At 35.4% G+C, this 21,627-nt stretch overlaps 2 protein-coding genes and 1 long non-coding RNA gene across 4 annotated transcripts; 2 read left to right on the forward strand and 1 right to left on the reverse strand.

Moving 5' to 3' along the window:
- Positions 1-10: 10 nt before the first annotated feature.
- On the forward strand, positions 11-4,495 carry LOC11432160 (putative receptor-like protein kinase At4g00960). The gene is made up of 5 exons (XM_003620396.4): positions 11-304; positions 2,444-2,654; positions 2,771-3,002; positions 3,088-3,238; positions 3,976-4,495. Exons 1-5 carry the CDS (start codon positions 104-106, stop codon positions 4,333-4,335), a joined length of 1,155 nt encoding a protein of 384 aa, XP_003620444.1. The 5' UTR covers positions 11-103; the 3' UTR covers positions 4,336-4,495.
- Positions 4,496-4,516: 21 nt separating this feature from the next.
- LOC120575883 (uncharacterized) lies at positions 4,517-20,441 on the reverse strand. Of its 2 annotated transcripts, XR_005642119.1 has the most exons (3): positions 20,216-20,441; positions 17,487-18,789; positions 4,517-5,086 (listed from the first exon to the last, which is right to left on the reverse strand). XR_005642119.1 is itself a non-coding variant. In XM_039826712.1 (2 exons), the coding sequence occupies exon 2, from the start codon at positions 18,667-18,669 to the stop codon at positions 18,109-18,111; it is 561 nt and encodes a 186-aa protein (XP_039682646.1). In that variant the 5' UTR covers positions 18,670-18,789; positions 20,216-20,441; the 3' UTR covers positions 17,345-18,108. The 2 variants fall into 2 exon arrangements, 1 of the variants encoding a protein (XP_039682646.1); XM_039826712.1 differs by lacking the exon at positions 4,517-5,086 and having other exon boundaries at positions 17,345-18,789.
- A 255-nt stretch (positions 20,442-20,696) lies between these two features.
- Positions 20,697-21,369, forward strand: LOC25496841 (uncharacterized). The gene is made up of 2 exons (XR_003012728.2): positions 20,697-20,907; positions 21,018-21,369. It is a non-coding gene; the product is annotated as an uncharacterized lncRNA (long non-coding RNA).
- The last annotated feature ends 258 nt before the right edge of the window (positions 21,370-21,627 follow it).

Raw genomic sequence — 21,627 nt, forward strand, 5'->3', positions numbered from 1 at the left:
AAGTTGAGACATCATTTCAAAGTACAAACATGGACAACAAAAATCGTATTTCTTTGTCTTTCCTCCACCAAATCCGCGTTGACTTTTTTCTGTTGACTATATCATGTTCTTCTCCAGGCTATGTTTCTGCTTGCAGAAGAAGCATGGCACAGGCTCTGAAGATGGTGGAGATGATGATGAAGACACGGTGGATCCTGGTGACTCTGGTAATTTGTTGTTTGAGTTGAATACTCTTCAGCTTGCTACTAATTTCTTCTCTGAGCTTAATCAACTTGGTCGTGGTGGCTTTGGTCCTGTTTTTAAGGTTACATTTCTAATTTTTTCTTTTATTTTTTTTTGTTCTTTTAGAATCCAATAAAATTGATATATGAAAGGAATTTATTTATTTCCTTCAATGAATGATGGTTTCAGTTAAGGACTTTAGCACCAGACATTTATAGAAGGCGTGTCAAATGTTAGACACCAATAATTACATTGAATTATTATTTTTTCCAAATTAATATCGGTCTCAACGTGTCTGGCGTTCGAATCCTGGTTGTAACAATCTTGGTCAAACATTACTTACCTCGGGCTGAAATCCGGATTACCGAGAGGGTTAAGACAATAGCGTGTAAACAAAAGATAATCATATTGCTTGGAATCATTCTGATGGAACGTTTACTATTGCTTCAGCCTATGATTATTTTGTTACCAATTAGCCTTCCCTAACCAAATTGTTTTAAGATATTTTGGCAATGGAAAGGGCCTGAGAGAATCAAACTGTTGGTTTTGAAGTTTGGAAGAGGTATTTTAATGACAAATTCCGTTAGAAAAAAGTGTGGCATGACTGATGTTGAGACATGTCCTTTATGTAAGCAAGCCCCAGAAACCGAGCTTCATGTTTTCAGGGACTACGGGCAAGTTAAACACGTATGGTTGCATTTCCAGAAATTCACTGCAGGAAATGTTTTCTATTCAAATAACAATAGTGATTGGCTGTCCAAAAACTTGGTTTACAATGATGTAGCTGCAGGTCTGGGCCCCTGGACAGTTAATTCGCAGCCACTCTGGAGTCTGGACTGTGTTTGGTGTAATTGTAACTACGTTGTTTTCGCTAGTGGGAATCACTCCATTGGGGGTATTATTCACCAATCTAAGAATATGGTTAGGGACTTTTGAATGGAAAAGAATGAACTAGTGCCTATCAATATTCACGTTTCAAGTAGCAGAGTGATGAATGAAGCCTATTGTGAGGACTCCCCCTCTGTCCAGTCTGATAAAAATCAACTGTGATGCTGCAGATTCTCGGGTGGGGTTTGAAAGCAGCAGGCAGTGGTGATGCGAGGGACTCAAATGGTTGTTTTCTTTGGGCTTTTGCTGTTAAATTGATACCTAGTTCTGTGGTTAAAGCTGAACTGTGGGCTGTTCTTTAGAGTCTGCAGTTAGCCAAAGAGAAAGGATTAAAGCATTTGTTGTTAGAATCGGATTCTTTTTAGCAGTTAATACAATCAACTCAGGTTGTGTGCTGACCCAGACTTGCCACAGTTTGGACAGGAATATTGAAGAGTTGATGTGGATCTTGATTATGTTAAAATAAGCCATGTTGTGAGAGAGGCCAACCAAGTTGCAGATAGTCTAGCTAAGTTCGGGCTATCTTTCGAAGTTCATAGTAGAATATTTATGTCCATTCCTGTTTTTATTTTTAACTCTCATTTAGTTTTTATTTTATCGAGGATGTAGGGTTCCAATCTTCCGTTAAAGTGTTGTGGTAATTTAGGGATTCAGATTCCCTGCATTCATGGCAACATACATTCATGCTGTCTGCTGAGAGTTCCACATTGGATGAGATATGGTCTGAAAAACGTGTTTATAAGTGAGAAACATTTCCCACATTACAAGTCGTTTTGTGACATTGGGTTAGGCTCGACCCAAAATTCTAAGACAGTCAATAAATTTTATCTCTTAGATTCATCAATTGGGAACTCAGGAAGAGATGATGTGGAGTTATGAATGAAACCAATGGTTCAGATTCATTGATTGTGTGAATGTATGTTGTCTTGAATGTAGTAGATCCAAATTTGTAATTTAGGTCTAAGATTTTAATTGCGGTCATGGTTGCAGTCCTTGATATTGCAGAAAATTTTGACATATGCAACTCAGGTGATTGTAGAGACCTCAAAAATCTTTGCTCGAGACTGCAATTGCAGTTGAAGTTTGCGACAAAATCACGATTAGATGGCTTGCTAGTTGCTACTATGCAGTTGATCTTTTTAAACCGTCTATAGCACATTTGAGAACTGAATAATGCACAGGAGAAAATTAAGACATCTGAAGCTCACAAATCACAAATTTTCTTTTTGAAGAACCGAAGTTTATGTACTTTATGAAACAATTCTGAAACAAGGTTACTTTAGTTTACTTAACTCAAGCAAAAGTTCACTAAACTGTGCATGTTTTGCTGCAGGGTTTGATGCCAAATGGTGAAGAAGTAGCTATCAAAAAGCTGTCAATGGAATCTAGACAAGGAATTAGAGAATTTACCAACGAAGTTAGGCTATTGCTAAGAATTCAGCACAAGAATTTAGTCACTTTACTAGGTTGTTGTGCAGAAGGACCCGAGAAAATGCTTGTCTACGAGTATCTACCAAACAAAAGCCTTGACCACTTTCTATTTGGTATGAAAAACAATTTCTAGTACACATCGAGGAACGTGTCCGCAATTCTTTTTTGCCTATGTTTTCTGATTGTTTCTGAACAATGATTGACAAAGGTTATATATAACGATTTTCAGATAAAAAAAGGTCTTTGGATTGGATGACACGGTTTCGAATAGTTACCGGTATTGCAAGAGGACTTCTCTACCTGCATGAAGAGGCCCCGGAAAGAATTATTCACAGAGACATTAAGGCTAGTAACATATTGCTTGATGAGAAATTAAATCCAAAAATTTCAGACTTTGGTTTGGCAAGGCTGTTTCCTGGAGAGGACACTCACGTGCAAACGTTTAGGATTTCCGGTACACAGTGAGTAGCTTTGCTTTGTCATTGTTGTTTTTTTACTATTCTGATGTAGAAATCCTTATGCTTTTTTATGTTTGATGAATCTCAGTGGTTACATGGCTCCTGAATATGCATTGCGTGGATATCTTTCTGTAAAGACTGATGTTTTCAGTTATGGAGTCTTGGTGTTGGAAATAGTTAGCGGGAGAAAAAACCATGATCTGAAGCTTGATGCAGAAAAGGCAGATCTTCTAAGCTATGTAAGTTGTTCTCATGGAAGGCATGAAAGAAAATTTAGTATGTGCTAATTATTCTCATCAACTGAGATTCTTGTAATAAATTAATGATAAGCTGCTGCAAAATGTATATTTTCTAAACATAGATAAATTCCACCGTACTTGAAAATAGTTCGAAACTTTAACGACAACAGTTGTCACATTAAGGAAGCAGAAGTTCTCGACCCTCTTTGTGCTCACGGCTGAAACACTAACTTAATCAGCACATGTTACACAAAAATAAACAAATATGTATGCATCAAAATTCAACTCATTAATTTTTTCGTGATTTTGTTCAGTGCACACCAATCAAGTTATTGTCTCAGTCGTAAGAAAGAAGAGAACCGTAAGTTTCTACTTCCGAGGGGGCGCCGTTGATCGTTGTTAAGTTTTAGACTGTTTTCAAGTACTGATCCTCTGTGGACCACCTAACTAGGCGATCCAGCATACCATACAACCCGCCTCTAAATATATGCTTAGGATTAATAAAACAAGTACGTTCTGTGTCCAAATCATGATGCTATTTCTTGATGAACATGGTACACGTTTTGCATTGACATGTATCGGACACCAAACAACAAAACCAGCATTATACATGTGTATGTTAGATCCCTATTTGTTGACTTATATGGTCAAAGGGAATTTACATGAAACTTCTTACCATATTATGACAATTTCTTTCACATTTTTACAATGTTTCTTTTTTCATAACTTATTTGTAGGCATGGAAACTTTATCAAGGAGGGAAGATTATGGATTTAATAGACCAAAACATTGGTAAATACAATGGCGATGAGGCTGCAATGTGCATTCAACTAGGTTTATTATGCTGTCAAGCAAGTTTAGTAGAAAGACCTGACATGAATTCAGTTAATCTTATGCTATCAAGTGATTCCTTCACTTTGCCAAGACCAAGTAGACCAGGAGTTCAAGGTCGTGTCGGAAAATGGAATACAACCACAACTTCTGCTTTGTCCAATACTAATGGTAGTACTGCAACAAGAGCTTCAGGTGGTAGTAGTTTTGTAGAAGATTATTCTAGAAATTCTATCTCTACTTCTTCTTTTGATGAAGGTAGATAAATTTATTACTACATTCAGAGTGTAATCAGCTCTTCATATTTATTTAAAGGTATATTCTTTTTGTAAAATTATATTTTCTTCTAGTACGACATAAATAAATAGTTTGATCTATAACAAGCTTGTGGATAGATAAATATATTCTTTTCATAGTTATTAAACATCTCAATTTGCACTAAAATTACTCACATCAGATCTTATAACGTTTCACTGTCCTTTCCCTTATTTTTGTCACTGTCTATTTTTTTGACCGGATCAAATCCGACCCAATGCGTTCATGACTGGTTGCAAGATCGGACTGAGTTTTGTACGGCCCTAAAAAAAAGCCACTTCCATCCACACAAATTCAACACAAGTGTTTCTTTTGAAACATAATATGGATGCCTAATTACTCATTAGCTTGAATAAATAGATATTATTTTATTTAAATTTCTGTTGATTGAATATAACACGAGAAACTTTAGGATATTATTTAGTTGTTACTATAGTTTTACCTTCATGATCTTGTATCCATCAATTCGGTATGTAGTAAGCTTGAAAGTTGGTTGGGTTAGAGAATCTTGCGACACAAGGAAAGGGCTCAGAAAGATGGTGTTTACCTTGTGAATAGGTGCTATCTCCATTCTTGTTATGGAGATAGCGAGTATATGCGTTGATTTGAGATCGAACAATGGGTAGTGTATATGAATCTCTCTATCTATGCTGTTTGTTCTTCTTTACCTCACAAACCACCAAAACCTCCTTCTCTCTTCATCTGCAACAAAAATCGATCACCATACATCTAAATAAAACCACCATTTTTATCATTTGATTCTCCTCTACAAAACCTACCTGTTTATTTTTAGATTAAGGTAAGTGTGAATTTTGTGTCCAAATCTCTCCTTATAAAAAAAACTATTTCCACCTTTAAGATAATATTATCATTTTATTCATTTGAAAAATTAGGGTTTAATTATTTTACACTTGCATGACGTACGAGTTACAATGAAGTTCATTAATTATTCCAAATTCATAAGGTCCAAAATAAATACCATATAATAAATATTACATGACACTACAAATGCAGATAACTTGAGCTCCAAGTAATAAGCTTTAGTTTAGTTTCTTGCTCAATAAGCTACAGCAGCACCATAGTATGTTATGGTGTTCTTGCAATTAGCTATATATAGCTATTGAGGCAAAATCCCTAATTAATTTTAAAGATAATAAACCAATATGATTAAAGAATTAATGGACTTTGATTAATTCCTTGGTATTTAACTTGTGCTATTGAGTGTTTTACTAAGACAGGAACAAGGTTTGAATCATACCAAGAATCAAGAAATCAAAGGGCATTTGAATTCATGATCTAACACTGAGGTCAGAAAGTTAGATCAGAATGTTGCTCGAAGATCAGAATGTTCAGAAGCAAACAAGTTCAGAAGCAACCTAGTTCAGAAGGTTGTTCAGAAGCAACCTAGTTCAGAAGGTTGTTCAGAAGCAACCTAGTTCAGAAGGTAGTTCTTATACAAGCCAAGAATCTCAAGAACTGTGATCAAGGTCATGCAAGGCACATGTGACATAAATATATGTCCAGGAAAGTACATTTGCATGGATCAATCAAGCAATAAAGGCATATACAAGAGTTATGTCAAAGAAGGCATTCAATGTTCATTTAAGACTATGAACATTGATGTACTAGGAATATTTCACAAAGGAATATCATCCTAGATGTTATTATCACTGCTCTTCATTATTGTTTCACTATTAGGATTTGATTACATCAAATGATAGTCTTACAAATCAGCCTAAGTGAAACAGATGGAACATTCTGATGATCAGAATGTTCAAGCTCAGCTCATGCTTACTTTATGAACAGTATAGTAGGTGAAAAGCAAAAAGCAAAAGCAAAGCAAATCTGTCATCTTCAACAAGAGATAGACACGTCTGAGAGTTGGTACTGAACAAGGACAACACAATCTCTCAAAGCATGGGCATGAAGATGCAGAATCCCACTAAATCCTCCTGCACCGGTTCCAAGACAAAATCTGGGAAAGGAACATTCTGATGTATGAAGAAAAGTCCATACATTGGTTATTGTCCAGAAATTCATATGAAAAGCATATGCATAGCCCAGAACTTCATGTGTTCATTCATACATGATGAACCCAGATGAAGAACATGATGAACCCAGATGAAGATCATCATGAACACAACAACATTCTGATGTTCATCAGAGATCAGAATGTTTGCCCAGAATTTCAAGTTAAAGCTTGTGGGACCCAGGACACATGGCATAACACCATTGGACACCCTACAACGGCTATATGAGCCCAAAGACTCTATAAATAGAGGGCTTGGCCTTAGCAAAACTTGCACCATTGCAAAAGCATACAAGAAAACAACTCTGATTTTGTTTGAAGCTTTTGCAAACTGAAATTGATCAATCTCTAAGTCTTTCATCAACTTAGTGCAAATCAATACTCTTGTTATCTGTAGGATAACCTCTTCTTCTTCTTTCATTGTTTGTTTTACAAACACCCAACTTCCATACAAATTGTAACAAAGTCTCATCTACCTTTTAGAGGTCCTAAAGTGTTAGGTTGAGCAAAGGTTGTAAAAGTCTAAGTGGTTAACTTAGCAAGAAGGTGCAAGCCTGCTGAGGCTTAGAGAATACAGGAGTGTAATTGTTCAGGTGAACAAGATTGTAAGGTGCAGGACTTGAGAGGTTATCTCAAGCATCTTAGTGGAAACTCTCACAGGATTGTGGGGAGTGGACTAGCCCACATTGGGTGAACCACTATAACTCTTTGTGTGTTCTTTCTTTCTTCTCTATACTCTTTTATTTACAGTATACACAACACACACTTACACTTATACTTTATTAAGCAATTTTGTTTATGAACTTCAGAACATTCTGAAGTCAGAAAGTTAACATAATTCCAAGTAAACAACTTGAGAATCATTTTTAAGTTTCAGGATAATTTTTAAAGGGTCACAATTCAAACCCCCCCTTCCTTGTGACTATTTTATCTACTTCAATTGGTATCAGAGCTAGGCTCTAAGGGTTTGAACACTTAAACAAGTGTTAGAGAAAAGATTCAGGAAGTATGTCTAAAGTCAAGTACATAGCTGAAGGAGGATCTTCAAATAGACCACCACTCTTTGATGGATCAAACTACTACTTCTGGAAAGGCAAGATGGAACTCTTTCTCAGATCTCAAGACAATGATATGTGGGCAGTCATCACAAATGAAGACTTTGTTCCAACAACCAAAGAAGGAGCTGTCAAAGCAAAAAGTGCATGGTCAACAGATGAAAAAGCTCAGGTATTACTAAACTCTAAAGCTAGACTCTTTCTATCATGTGCACTAACCATGGAAGAAAGTGAAAGAGTTGATGAATGTACAAATGCTAAAGAAGTATGGGATACTCTGAAAATACATCATGAGGGTACATCTCATGTCAAAGAAACTAGAATTGACATTGGAGTCAGAAAATTTGAAGTCTTTGAAATGAGTGAAAATGAAACCATTGATGAGATGTATGCAAGATTTACTACAATAGTAAATGAAATGAGATCTCTTGGAAAGGCATATTCCACTCATGATAGAATTAGAAAAATTCTGAGATGTCTTCCAAGTATGTGGAGACCTATGGTCACTGCAATCACTCAGGCCAAAGATTTAAAATCTATGAACCTGGAAGATCTCATTGGTTCACTAAGAGCTCATGAAGTTGTACTTCAAGGAGACAAACCAGTGAAGAAGGTAAGAACACTTGCCTTGAAAGCATCTCAGCAAACCCCATCAGTTGCTGATGAAGATGTGCAAGAACCACAAGAATTAGAAGAAGTTCATGAAGAAGAAGCTGAAGATGAACTTGCACTAATCTCTAAAAGAATTCAAAGGATGATGTTGAGAAGAAATCAGATCAGAAAGAAGTTTCCAAAGACCAACATCAGCATCAAAACTGAAGCTGACAAAAGTCAAGTCACTTGCTATGGATGCAACAAAACTGGACATTTCAAAAATGAATGTCCTGACATAAAAAAGGTTCAGAGAAAACCTCCCTTCAAGAAGAAAGCAATGATCACATGGGATGACATGGAAGAATCAGATTCTCAAGAAGATGCAGATACAGACATGGGACTGATGGCTCAGTCAGATGATGAGGAAGAGGTCTTGCCTCAGGGTGCAAGAACAAAACCATGGTACCTGGATAGTGGTTGTTCTAGGCACATGACAGGTGACAGGGATTGTTTTCTAACTTTTGAAAAGAAGGATGGAGGACTAGTGACATTTGGAAACAATGACAAAGGTAAAATCAGAGGTAAAGGTACTATAGGTAATCTTAACTCTGCTAGAATAGAAAATGTTCAGTATGTGGAAGGTTTAAAACATAATCTACTTAGCATAAGTCAATTGTGTGATAGTGGATTTGAAGTTATCTTTAAACCTAACATATGTGAAGTCAGACAAACCTCCTCTAACAAATTGTTTTTCTCTGGTTCAAGAAGAAAGAACTTATATGTTTTAGAACTAAATGATATGCCTGCTGAATCTTGTTTTATGTCTCTTGAAAAAGACAAATGGATCTGGCACAAAAGGGCTGGTCATATAAGCATGAAAACCATTGCTAAACTTTCTCAACTTGATCTAGTTAGAGGTTTGCCTAAGATTAGCTTTGAAAAGGACAGAATCTGTGAAGCATGTGTTAAAGGTAAACAAGTAAAAAGTAGTTTTAAAACTATTGAGTTTATCTCAACTCAGAAACCTTTAGAGCTTCTTCACATTGATCTGTTTGGTCCTGTTCAAACTGCAAGTCTAACTGGCAAAAGATATGGATTTGTTATTGTTGATGATTTCTCCAGATTTACATGGGTGCTATTTTTAAAACATAAAGATGAATCTTTTGAAGCATTTCAAAACTTTTGCAAAAGAGTTCAAAATGAAAAAGGTTATAATATCATCACAGTTAGGAGTGATCATGGAGGAGAATTTGAAAATGCATCCTTCAAAACATTCTTTGATGAAAATGGTATTAAACATAATTTTTCTTGTGCAAGAACTCCACAACAAAATGGAGTTGTTGAAAGAAAAAATAGAACCTTGCAAGAAATGGCAAGAACAATGTTAAATGAATCAAATGTTGAAAATTACTTTTGGGCAGAAGCCATTAACACATCTTGTTACATTTTGAATAGAGTTTCTATAAGAAAGGTTCTTAACAAAACCCCATATGAACTCTGGAAAAATATTAAACCTAGCATATCTTACTTTCACATTTTTGGCTGCTATTGTTACATACTGAACAATAAAGAAAAATTGGGTAAGTTTGATCCTAAATCAGATAAAGCTATCTTTTTAGGATACTCTACAACTTCTAAAGGTTATAGAGTGTACAATCTAAAAACCCAGACAGTTGAAATTAGTATGCATATCATATTTGATGAATATGATGAACATTCTAAACCTAAAGAGAATGAAGACACTGAAGTACCAACACTTCAGAATGTTCCAGTTCAAAATACTGAGAACACAGTAGAGAAAGAAGATGATCAGAATGTTCAGGATCAATCTTTTCAAAGTCCACCTAGAAGCTGGAGAATGGTAGGGGATCATCCTACTGATCAAATCATTGGAAGCACAACTGATGGTGTAAGAACCAGATTGTCCTTTCAAGATAACAACATGGCAATGATTTCTCAAATGGAACCCAAGTCAATCAATGAAGCCATTATTGATGACTCTTGGATTAAGGCCATGAAGGAAGAACTTTCTCAGTTTGAAAGAAACAAAGTTTGGAACTTGGTTCCAAATAATCAAGATAAAACCATCATTGGAACAAGATGGGTTTTTAGAAACAAGCTTGATGAAGAAGGTAAAGTTGTCAGAAACAAAGCAAGGTTAGTTGCTCAAGGTTACAACCAACAAGAAGGTATTGACTATGATGAGACCTTTGCACCAGTTGCAAGGTTAGAAGCCATCAGAATTCTTCTTGCTTATGCTGCACATAAAAGCATTAAACTTTTTCAAATGGATGTGAAAAGTGCATTTTTAAATGGTTTTCTAAATGAAGAAGTTTATGTAAGTCAACCACCTGGATTCATAAACAAAGAAAAACCAAATCATGTTTTCAAATTAACAAAAGCTCTTTATGGTCTTAAACAAGCTCCTAGAGCTTGGTATGACAGACTTAGTACATTTTTAATTGAAAATGGTTTTTCAAGAGGAAAAATTGATACCACACTTTTTAGAAAAACACATAATACTGACTTGCTTATTGTTCAAGTATATGTGGATGACATCATTTTTGGTGCTACTAAAATAAAAATGTGTGAAGAATTTTCCAACCTTATGCAAAGTGAATTTGAGATGAGCATGATGGGTGAACTTGGTTTTTTCCTTGGTTTATAAATCAAACAACATTCAAATGGAATTTTCATAAGTCAAGAAAAGTATGTCAAAGACATTCTTAAGAAATATAAAATGAATGAGGCAAAAATCATGAGCACCCCTATGCATCCATCTTCAAGTTTAGATAAGGATGAGAGTGGAAAATCTATTTCTGAAAAAGAATATAGAGGCATGATAGGTTCATTATTATATTTGACTGCTAGCAGACCTGATATAGTGTTTGCAGTAGGATTATGTGCTAGATTTCAAACATGTGCAAAAGAATCTCACTTAACTGCAGTTAAAAGAATCTTTAGATATCTAGTAGGTACTACTGATCTTGGCCTTTGGTATAGAAAAGGTTCTAGTTTTGATCTTGTAGCCTATTGTGATGCTGATTATGCTGGAGACAAAGTTGAGAGGAAGAGCACAAGTGGATCCTGTCAATTCTTAGGACAAGCATTGATTGGATGGTCTTGCAGAAAGCAAAACACTATTGCACTCTCCACAACTGAAGCTGAGTATGTATCTGCAGCTAGCTGCTGCTCTCAAATTTTATGGGTAAGAAATCAGCTGGAAGATTACTCTCTAAGGTACACAAGTGTTCCTATTTATTGTGACAATACAAGTGCAATTAATCTTTCTAAGAATCCTATTCAGCATTCTAGGTCTAAACATATTGAAATAAAACATCATTTCATTAGAGACCATGTTCAGAAAAAGAATATTGCATTAAGCTTTGTTGATACTGAAAATCAATTGGCTGACATTTTCACAAAACCCCTTGTTGAGGATAGATTCAATTTTCTTAAAGAAAAATTGTTAATCATGAAAAATCCCAATAAAGATTGATTACTGATCACTAAGGGCCTTAAACTAAACCCCTTGATGTCATCTGATACAAATCAGATAGATCCATCTTTATCTCACTCTCATCAGAATGTTCCTGAGTTCAGAACGTTCATCAGGTCAGAATGTTCAAATGATCAGAATGTTCATTGCAATATTCATACGATCAGAACAGTCACAAGTATGTTCATCTGAGTTTATCCATTCATGATGTTCTTGAAACTTATTTTTTGTTCAGAACCCAAATTCTGGGTCAAACAATCTCATGCGTGAGATCTTGTTTTGACTTATTCAAAAAATCCCTCCATAATCTTAAGCATTTAATGCTTGGTTATAAGAAGTCATGTTTAAGGTTTAACCACCATGTAATGGCTTAACCATCAAATCATCCAAAATCCATTCATCTTCCCAAACGGCTACTTTTTCCTTTCTCTCTCCTAGGCGTTGCTTTTTGACAGTTTTTCATCCTTCCCAATGCTAACTGTCATCATATCACTACTATTCTTTTTCTCTTGCACGTTTTGTCTATATAATCAGTTACCAACTCTGATTATTTCACTTCCATCTCATCTCTCTCCTCGCAAAAAATTCAAACTGCTCTGTTCTTCATTTTCTGAAAAAATGGCTAGAACCAAAACTACCCCAAGACTTTCTGAAGAACATTGTCAACCACCACCATCCAACACCGCTGCTGATCAAACCTCTGATCAACAACTTTTGAGTGAAACCCCTGTACGCACCATTCTTCAGGACGTAATCATTCCTGCTTCTGAAAATCCCAAATCTTCCAAAACCAGATCCTCTAAGAAACCCATCATCAAACCCAGACCAATACCTACCAGACGATCAACAAGGATGAAGAAACCTTTGAAGAAACCAAAGGTATCTCACGTGAATCTAGATTCTGACGAAGAAAAAGAAGATTCAAGTGATGATGAAGACTCTGAGGATGAAACAGAGGAAGATCCAGAAGAAGAGGATGAAGACTCTGAACAAACTCTTTCTGACGCAATGAAATCAGTAAAAGCTTCCTCAAAAAGGGATAAGGAACTTACAAAGAAAATACTTCAAAGGAGGAAGGAGATTGCTGCTGAAGCTATGCCCTTATCTGAGGAAAAGACCTCTGAAGATGAAGAAGAAAGTGAAGAGGAAGAATCTGAAGAAAAGGCTGAAAAAGAAGAAGAGAAAGGCTCTTCTAAGAAGCATGGGAAAGGTAAAGATATTACCAAACTTGCTGCTACCTTAAAAGCATCTAGGGCTGAGAAAATTGCTCTCAGACCTATGAGCAGAACCAAGTATTTCAACCTTGAAAGTCTGGAAACCAAGGCATGGAATATGAAGGAGTTCACTGAACCTCAAGGATGGACCAACTTCATAACTCTTCAAGAACACACCTATGAAGACTTGGTCAGAGAGTTCTACACCAACCTATCAGTTCAGGAAAAGAAGAATGGAAATGAGAAGTTTCTCATATCATCAGTCAAAGGTGTAAAGATCAAGATGACTCAGGAATTTGTCTCTGAAGCATTCAAAATTTCAAATGAAGGTAATCAGCTATACTCTAGCTTCTGGTTTGATGAGTCTAGAGTTAACCGTAACAAACTCATAGTTAAATACACCAAAGAAAATCACACCTTTAACTCCACAAACCTGGAAGATACTCCCAAAATTCTTCACAACATGATTAGGCATTGTCTTTTACCTAGATGTGGATCTTTTGAACTTGTCTCTGACATAGATCTTTGTTTCATCTACCATCTCATGAAAAAGATTAAGTTAAATCTGTGTTTTATCATTATTCAACACATGATTGATTCATGCCTAGCCATAAAACAAACATCTGCTGGACTACCCTATGGAATGCATCTCACTTCCATTTTTCAAAAGGCAAAAGTGCCCCTTGAAGGAGAGAAACGCAAGCTGGATTTTATGACCTTTTCTTCCAAGACCTTAGGTCAACTCCATATTACTTCATCCAACATGCCAGCCTCCAAAACTTCTGGACCCTCTGGATCTGGTAAAAGAAATTCTGATCAGAATGTTCAGAAAGCTGTGAAGAAAAGAAGGGTTGAAGAGATTACAGATACCAAAACTCCCTCTCCACCAGCAGAAAATTTGTTCTCTGAAGTCTCCAAGCTTGCAAAGGAGATTGTTGAAGAAGGAAGCTCGCAGTTCAAAACCTTGATTGGAGAAGATGATGCTCAGAAGGTTGATGATGCATCTCTTCAAAAAGAAGCTGAGAAAGTCAATCAAGCTGAGGAAAGTGAAGAAATCCCTCAAGATGCTGCTTCCAATCCATATGATCAAAGAGTTGAAGAAAATACTGAGTTTGGTACTCAGAATGTTGATGGAGAAACTCAGGAAGTGGCTGAGCTCTTAGCTTCAAATATGAACATTGAAGAAGAAGCTCAAGATGTGGAGTTCTCAACTGGATTTGATCTCAATATTGAAGATATCAACACTGACTTCAATAGTGAAGTGTTTCAAGATGGACAAGAAACAACTCAGCAAGCTCAAGAAGGTCAGAATGTTGAAATTCCTGCTGTTCAGAATGTTCAGAAGGTTGAAACTTCTGCCCGTCAGAATGTTGCAGTAACTGAAGCCCAGAATGATGAAGATATTCATGTCATGGCTGATCAAGACAATCAAGAGCTTGATGATCAGCATGCCTCAAATGAACTTCCTCCAGATGGCCAGCTGTCAGTTGATCCCATGCCTTTGGCATCAGGATCTCTGCCCTCTGAGGAGGTACAGCTCATGGCCCAAAATGGTCAGAATGTTAACCCATCATCCTCCACCATGGATTCTGTTGCAGGTGCTACCAACTTCTTGGTCTCTGACCTTCCTACTCCACCTTTCATTCCTTCATCCACTCCACCACCACCACAAATGAAGACCACCACAAGAAGCAAACTTCCAAACATGGCTGCTTTATTTGACTCTCTCAACACCTTTGTGTCTGCAAACAGAGAGCAAGCTGAAGCCTCTGGTCCTGCTGAACCTGCTAAGCCTTCAAGAGCAGAGAAGATAGCCTCAAGGGCACTTAGAGTCTCCACCAAGACCCACAAAATTGCTTGTGTGCTGGCTGACTGGACTGTCAAAGTCCATGCTCCTGGTTTGGCCATTCCACCTCCAGTATTTGATGACCCCTCCATCTTTGAAGCAGAACCCTCTTCTGATTCTGGAGACTCCACTCCATGAATCTTTTCAGAAATCCTCCCTATCCTTTTTGCAGATGACAAAAGGGGGAGAAGCTTTAGGATTCAAAGTCTTTAAGTTTTTTTTAGTTATAGGCCCTAAGTAGGTCTAGGTGATCAATTGATATTGGAATTTATAAATTCCATCTTTTGCTTTTCTTGATCACATGCACTTTGATTTTCTTTTTTGTTTTTGAACCATCTTTTCATGTAATGTACTTCATGTTATATCAAATGAATGAATATTGAATTTGGTTCAATCTTGCATTTTTTATATTATGCAATATATTATGAAATTGAGGGGGAGCTTTTTAAAGTTCTTAAAAACTCTGCATAATGGATTATAAAAATGAGGGGGAGCATTAAAATAAACTTTTAAGCTCTGTTATTTTTCATATATATAATCAAAATCCTTAATCCTAAATCATAAGTTTATCATCTTCAAAAAGGGGGAGATTGTTGAGGCAAAATCCCTAATTAATTTTAAAGATAATAAACCAATATGATTAAAGAATTAATGGACTTTGATTAATTCCTTGGTATTTAACTTGTGCTATTGAGTGTTTTACTAAGACAGGAACAAGGTTTGAATCATACCAAGAATCAAGAAATCAAAGGGCATTTGAATTCATGATCTAACACTGAGGTCAGAAAGTTAGATCAGAATGTTGCTCGAAGATCAGAATGTTCAGAAGCAAACAAGTTCAGAAGCAACCTAGTTCAGAAGGTTGTTCAGAAGCAACCAGTTCAGAAGCAACCTAGTTCAGAAGGTTGTTCAGAAGCAACCTAGTTCAGAAGGTTGTTCTTATACAAGCCAAGAATCTCAAGAACTGTGATCAAGGTCATGCAAGGCACATGTGACATAAATATATGTCCAGGAAAGTACATTTGCATGGATCAATCAAGCAATAAAGGCATATACAAGAGTTATGTCAAAGAAGGCATTCAATGTTCATTTAAGACTATGAACATTGATGTACTAGGAATATTTCACAAAGGAATATCATCCTAGATGTTATTATCACTGCTCTTCATTATTGTTTCACTATTAGGATTTGATTACATCAAATGATAGTCTTACAAATCAGCCTAAGTGAAACAGATGGAACATTCTGATGATCAGAATGTTCAAGCTCAGCTCATGCTTACTTTATGAACAGTATAGTAGGTGAAAAGCAAAAAGCAAAAGCAAAGCAAATCTGTCATCTTCAACAAGAGATAGACACGTCTGAGAGTTGGTACTGAACAAGGACAACACAATCTCTCAAAGCATGGGCATGAAGATGCAGAATCCCACTAAATCCTCCTGCACCGGTTCCAAGACAAAATCTGGGAAAGGAACATTCTGATGTATGAAGAAAAGTCCATACATTGGTTATTGTCCAGAAATTCATATGAAAAGCATATGCATAGCCCAGAACTTCATGTGTTCATTCATACATGATGAACCCAGATGAAGAATATGATGAACCCAGATGAAGATCATCATGAACACAACAACATTCTGATGTTCATCAGAGATCAGAATGTTTGCCCAGAATTTCAAGTTAAAGCTTGTGGGACCCAGGACACATGGCATAACACCATTGGACACCCTACAACGGCTATATGAGCCCAAAGACTCTATAAATAGAGGGCTTGGCCTTAGCAAAACTTGCACCATTGCAAAAGCATACAAGAAAACAACTCTGATTTTGTTTGAAGCTTTTGCAAACTGAAATTGATCAATCTCTAAGTCTTTCATCAACTTAGTGCAAATCAATACTCTTGTTATCTGTAGGATAACCTCTTCTTCTTCTTTCATTGTTTGTTTTACAAACACCCAACTTCCATACAAATTGTAACAAAGTCTCATCTACCTTTTAGAGGTCCTAAAGTGTTAGGTTGAGCAAAGGTTGTAAAAGTCTAAGTGGTTAACTTAGCAAGAAGGTGCAAGCCTGCTGAGGCTTAGAGAATACAGGAGTGTAATTGTTCAGGTGAACAAGATTGTAAGGTGCAGGACTTGAGAGGTTATCTCAAGCATCTTAGTGGAAACTCTCACAGGATTGTGGGGAGTGGACTAGCCCACATTGGGTGAACCACTATAACTCTTTGTGTGTTCTTTCTTTCTTCTCTGTACTCTTTTATTTACAGTATACACAACACACACTTACACTTATACTTTATTAAGCAATTTTGTTTATGAACTTCAGAACATTCTGAAGTCAGAAAGTTAACATAATTCCAAGTAAACAACTTGAGAATCATTTTTAAGTTTCAGGATAATTTTTAAAGGGTCACAATTCAAACCCCCCCTTCCTTGTGACTATTTTATCTACTTCAATAGCTTTGTAATTACTTGAACTCTTAAGGAAAATCATTTCATTTTTCAGTTTCATAATAATAAATACCATATTAAAAATGATATATATATATATATATATATAGCAATGATATTTGTACATCCATTTATGAATGACAACTTTGGTGACAACTTTGTTTTTTTTATTGGTAAAAAACAATAGATAGAGAAAAATGAAGAGATAGGATAATAACATCATGTGAGTATGAGATAGAAAATTGTCAAAAATTATAACAAAAATGGTTGTACAAATATCATTTCTCAAATATGTGTGCGTGTGTGTGTGCACGCTCGCGCGCGCGTGCGTGCGCGTGTCTATACCATTACCGTTTAAATATTCTTATGAAAATATTTTTATTCAAGAGAGAAACAAGCAATAATTACCATTACCTTTTCCAGCTTTTCTTCTAACTCTTCATTTTTTTCTTTGAGCTTTAACAATTCTGCTTTAAACTCTCCTACCTCTTCATTTGTAAAAGGGGTAGGTTATGGAATTTCATTCTCAATTGAGGGCGTCAGTGCTCCTCTTTCCAAGTTCTCTCCCTCTGTGACCAATATGGTTCCATGCTTTTCTGACTCTTCTATGCTCCTCTATATCCTTGTTGTCTATTCCATGTACAATAAATGAGGCTGTCAAACTCGAATCTTCTTCTGGCGAGTTCATGATGGGGTAGCACAATTGTCTTAATGCTAGAGAAGGATTGTAGTATATACAACCTTTTGTTCCCAAGAGAGGCACATTTGGAAAAGTACCACATTGATAAATTACCGTACCCACTTCTCGCCATTTTGGGTACCATCGAACTGTCTTCTCACTAAGATCACCTAAATATCTCCCCCAATCAAATTTGTTCTTAGGTTTCACAAAGCACTGCTTGAAATCAAGAATAGGACATGATGCTCTAAGCCCACTATGAAATATATGTGTGATTAGCCACACAGAGAGTGCAGACAAGCAACATAATGTTCTCTTCTTTTTCATCTCATGACAACAATTCACGGTATAATATGTCTATGCAAGCACAGTAGGAACCGGGTTCTGACGTTCGTTCCTCACTGCTAGGAAAACATTGATTGCTGCAAAGTCGATGTGGTTGTCTATATTTGGAAACAAAACAATCCCAAAAATGGCAAGGGCTAACACATCTGCAAAGGCAGCCCAATCCCCTTCTTCATGAAATGATTCTAATCGCTCATTTAGGTATGATAGCGGTATACCATAAACACCATTGGGACTCTTCATGTATTTCTCCAACTTATCTTGTTTAACTTTCAGAAGTGATGCAACCATTTTAGAAGCAGGGTAATGTCCCTTATAGTGGTAAGGCTTAATATTTTTGAAAGAATACCCTAGAATCTGTTCATACTCTTCTAAAGTAGGCACCATTTGAAAGTCGCTAAAAGTGAAACATCTGAATTGAGGATCATAAAACTGAGACAATGTTGTAATTGCCTCCACTTGGACATTTACTTCTATTAGATTTAAAACATTTCCATATTTCTTATCAAAATCTCTGCGTTTTTTCCCTTTCAATAATTTACCAAACTCTATCAAGTTGTGCACTTCTGGCATCCTTGCCTATGCATGAATGAGCTTTTTCGAATTTGTTTCATTATTGGATTACATATTCTTGTTATGATTCCCTAAATGATGTTGCAAATGATGCAATGCATATGATATTGGATGGATACTCTGGAATAAACCAAAAGTTATTTTACAAAAACATAAAACAACTAAACATTCAGCCCAAATACATATGTCCACAAAATCAGCATTTCGTTACTAGAAAATTTAAATTCTTAGATCATATGGTCACAATTTCACATATCAAACCTGGAACTCAAATCAAAAGATTTTTCAAGCTAATCAACACTAAAATATTTTTTTTGTCTCTCTTTCTCTGTTACATTCACTCAATTAATTCAACTCCTACGATCTTGGGGTGTTGCAAGACACCCAAAACTGTCCCAAAACCAGCATACATAGTAAAACAAATTATAGCACATATCATACAACATGTAACAAGCATATTCATAATGTAACAATTTCTCAATCTAACACTAACATGTTTGAATGATGATTTTGTTTCCTAATTGAAATCATAAAATCCCAATAATTAAAACCCTAACCCATGCATGAGAGATGAAGGAGGAGAACCCACCTCTAATTGATGATTAAATTTTCTCTCAAAGCTTGTTCCTTCCCCCAATTTTTCTTCTTCTTTACTTACTTGAAAGTTGAAACCCTAAACCTTTCTTGATTCCCATTAATTCATACCTCTTTTTCTCTAAAATGGTTTTCCATTTTTCACACTTTCACACTTGTGTATGGCGAGAGAGATACAACTTTTGGTTGCTTCTCTGATGCTGTGATCATTGCTATGTTATGCCCCTCTTCATTTTAGATACACTTTTTTCTTTGTCCCCATATACACACACATCCTGTTTTTCTGGTTAGGAAAAATTAACCATGACATTGGATTTGCAAAACACTTGTGAAATTCCTAACTTTATGCAAAACTTGTCCAAAAATACTCTATATTAGCTAGAAATCATATGAAAAGACCTATAAAAACACTAAATATATGTTATGACCGGGTGTCATCATCTCTCTTCCCTCTTAGGTCATTAAGTTACTCATCATCTTAAGGTCCACCATTGATTAGGGACTGAACCATCACATTTCACACACATATTACACAATGCATATTTGATACAACTACTATATTTCATAACAAATTATTGATGACATATTATTCATAACATATTACTCACATAAGTCACATAGTAAGATTTGAAATAGTTCACATATAATATTTTGGTCACGTAGGCACATCACATTGGACACAATTGACATATAGACCATTCAACACCAAATGCATAAAATTCACATCGATTTCACAACATGGACATGAAAGAAGTCGTCACATATCACATAATTTGCAGCACATAGGTTAGTGTAAAACACACAATACCTTAATAATTTTTCTAACTTTACATTTTATGTGTACCAATCAGTTAACTAAATAGGGTTCAACAATAGGCCAAACCCGGGGACAATGTCAAAAATTAGACATTATCAGTTTGTCGTAAAAACTAAATATGGTTCACACCTTTACCTTAGGTTGGAGCTTTACCACCAAGTGGGTTTTTGGATACGAAATCTAGGTCTTAACAAAACTAACAAAAAATATTCTACCAATTGATAAACAAACTTTAGGTCGCAAGCTTGGGAAGCCTCTTTTTGAAACATGTGGTGTGAATGCATAATTCCTAATCTATTTGGCTATTTATTGTGAGTCATAAACTCTCATTATCCATCATGAAATGATTTTATATAATCAAACTCCTACAATATGTTCAACTTGTGCATAACTATGGTCTCACGCCGATTGTACATTATATATTCAAGTATCTTTTGTCAAGTTTTAACTTTTTTTTTTTTTTTTTTTTAAATTTAAAATGTTCCCTTGATATCATCAAAAGTTGGAAAGTTAATTAAAAAAGAATTTATTGTAATGATTAACTAGTTTTTTAAGTTACCCTTTACTGAGTGTTTTAAAGGGTTAAATAAAACACAATAATTTAATAATTATTTTTATTTTAGGGAGTGTTTTTTTACAACTCCTTAAAAACAATCAATGAATACTAAACTGTTTTTAGCTCAACATGTGCTTTATACACTATAAATTTATCAAATAATATTTTATTTGTTACATACAAAGAGAGAAAAACATGGTTAAAACTTTCAATTTTGTGTGTACTATGGTTTTATTATTTTTTCTATTTCTTACTGCAAAGAAAGTTTATGGTAAGATATTTTTTTGTCTTTAATTTTTTTTTATTCTTTACTTTAAAGTTTGTACACAATCTTTTATCTCATCATAGTAACAATATTTTGCTATCTTTTTTTCGTTACAGCATATCATCTATGTAAAACTCGTTTTGATTGTCCAAGAACCTATTTATTGTTCTTTCCTCGTATGTGGAAGTGCATTAACCGTCGATGTAGATATGTATATTTTTTCGAATGATGATACTAGTTGTACGAGTACAAGACCCAAGAGAGTACACAAACACCATGGAGGGAAGAATGAATTCTTATATTGGTAAAAAATATATGCAATATACTTTTTGCTAGAATACTTAGTAGTTGCCAATTAGTTATTGTGATGACACTGAATAAATGTAATTTTGCTTATTTTTATTATAAATGTAATTTTGTAATCCAAAAAGTCAAAAATGAAATGAAATAAAGAACTACAGAATGTAATAATAAGATTGTCATCTTCTCTGTTAATTTAAGATGTATCGTGATTGCCTTCAGTCTAGACATATCAAGTTTTCTTTCGAACCCCACCACCTATCATATTATCTTTAACGGTTAATTGTTCAAAATGACACTATAATATATACGTTGTCTAAAAAATGACCATGTAATAAAAAAAATACAGATTCTACCTCTGTAATGTGAAATTCTTTCTATTTATGACATATGTTTACATATATACATAAAGTCCAAAAAAGTGAT

This window comes from Medicago truncatula, chromosome 6, assembly GCF_003473485.1.
Source record: "Medicago truncatula cultivar Jemalong A17 chromosome 6, MtrunA17r5.0-ANR, whole genome shotgun sequence".
NCBI lineage: Eukaryota > Viridiplantae > Streptophyta > Magnoliopsida > Fabales > Fabaceae > Medicago > Medicago truncatula.

What these genes read in the sequence shown, in the direction of transcription:
- LOC11432160 (XM_003620396.4), top strand. Translation starts at nt 104, where the DNA reads ATGTTCTTCTCCAGGCTATGTTTCTGCTTGCAGAAGAAGCATGGCACA. An exon ending in GCTTTGGTCCTGTTTTTAAG is followed by an intron (nt 305 to 2,443) that starts GTTACATTTCTA and finishes GTTTTGCTGCAG; the next exon opens with GGTTTGATGCCAAATGGTGA. An exon ending in AGGCAGATCTTCTAAGCTAT is followed by an intron (nt 3,239 to 3,975) that starts GTAAGTTGTTCT and finishes ACTTATTTGTAG; the next exon opens with GCATGGAAACTTTATCAAGG.
- LOC120575883 (XM_039826712.1), bottom strand. Translation starts at nt 18,669, where the DNA reads ATGCCAGAAGTGCACAACTTGATAGAGTTTGGTAAATTATTGAAAGGG.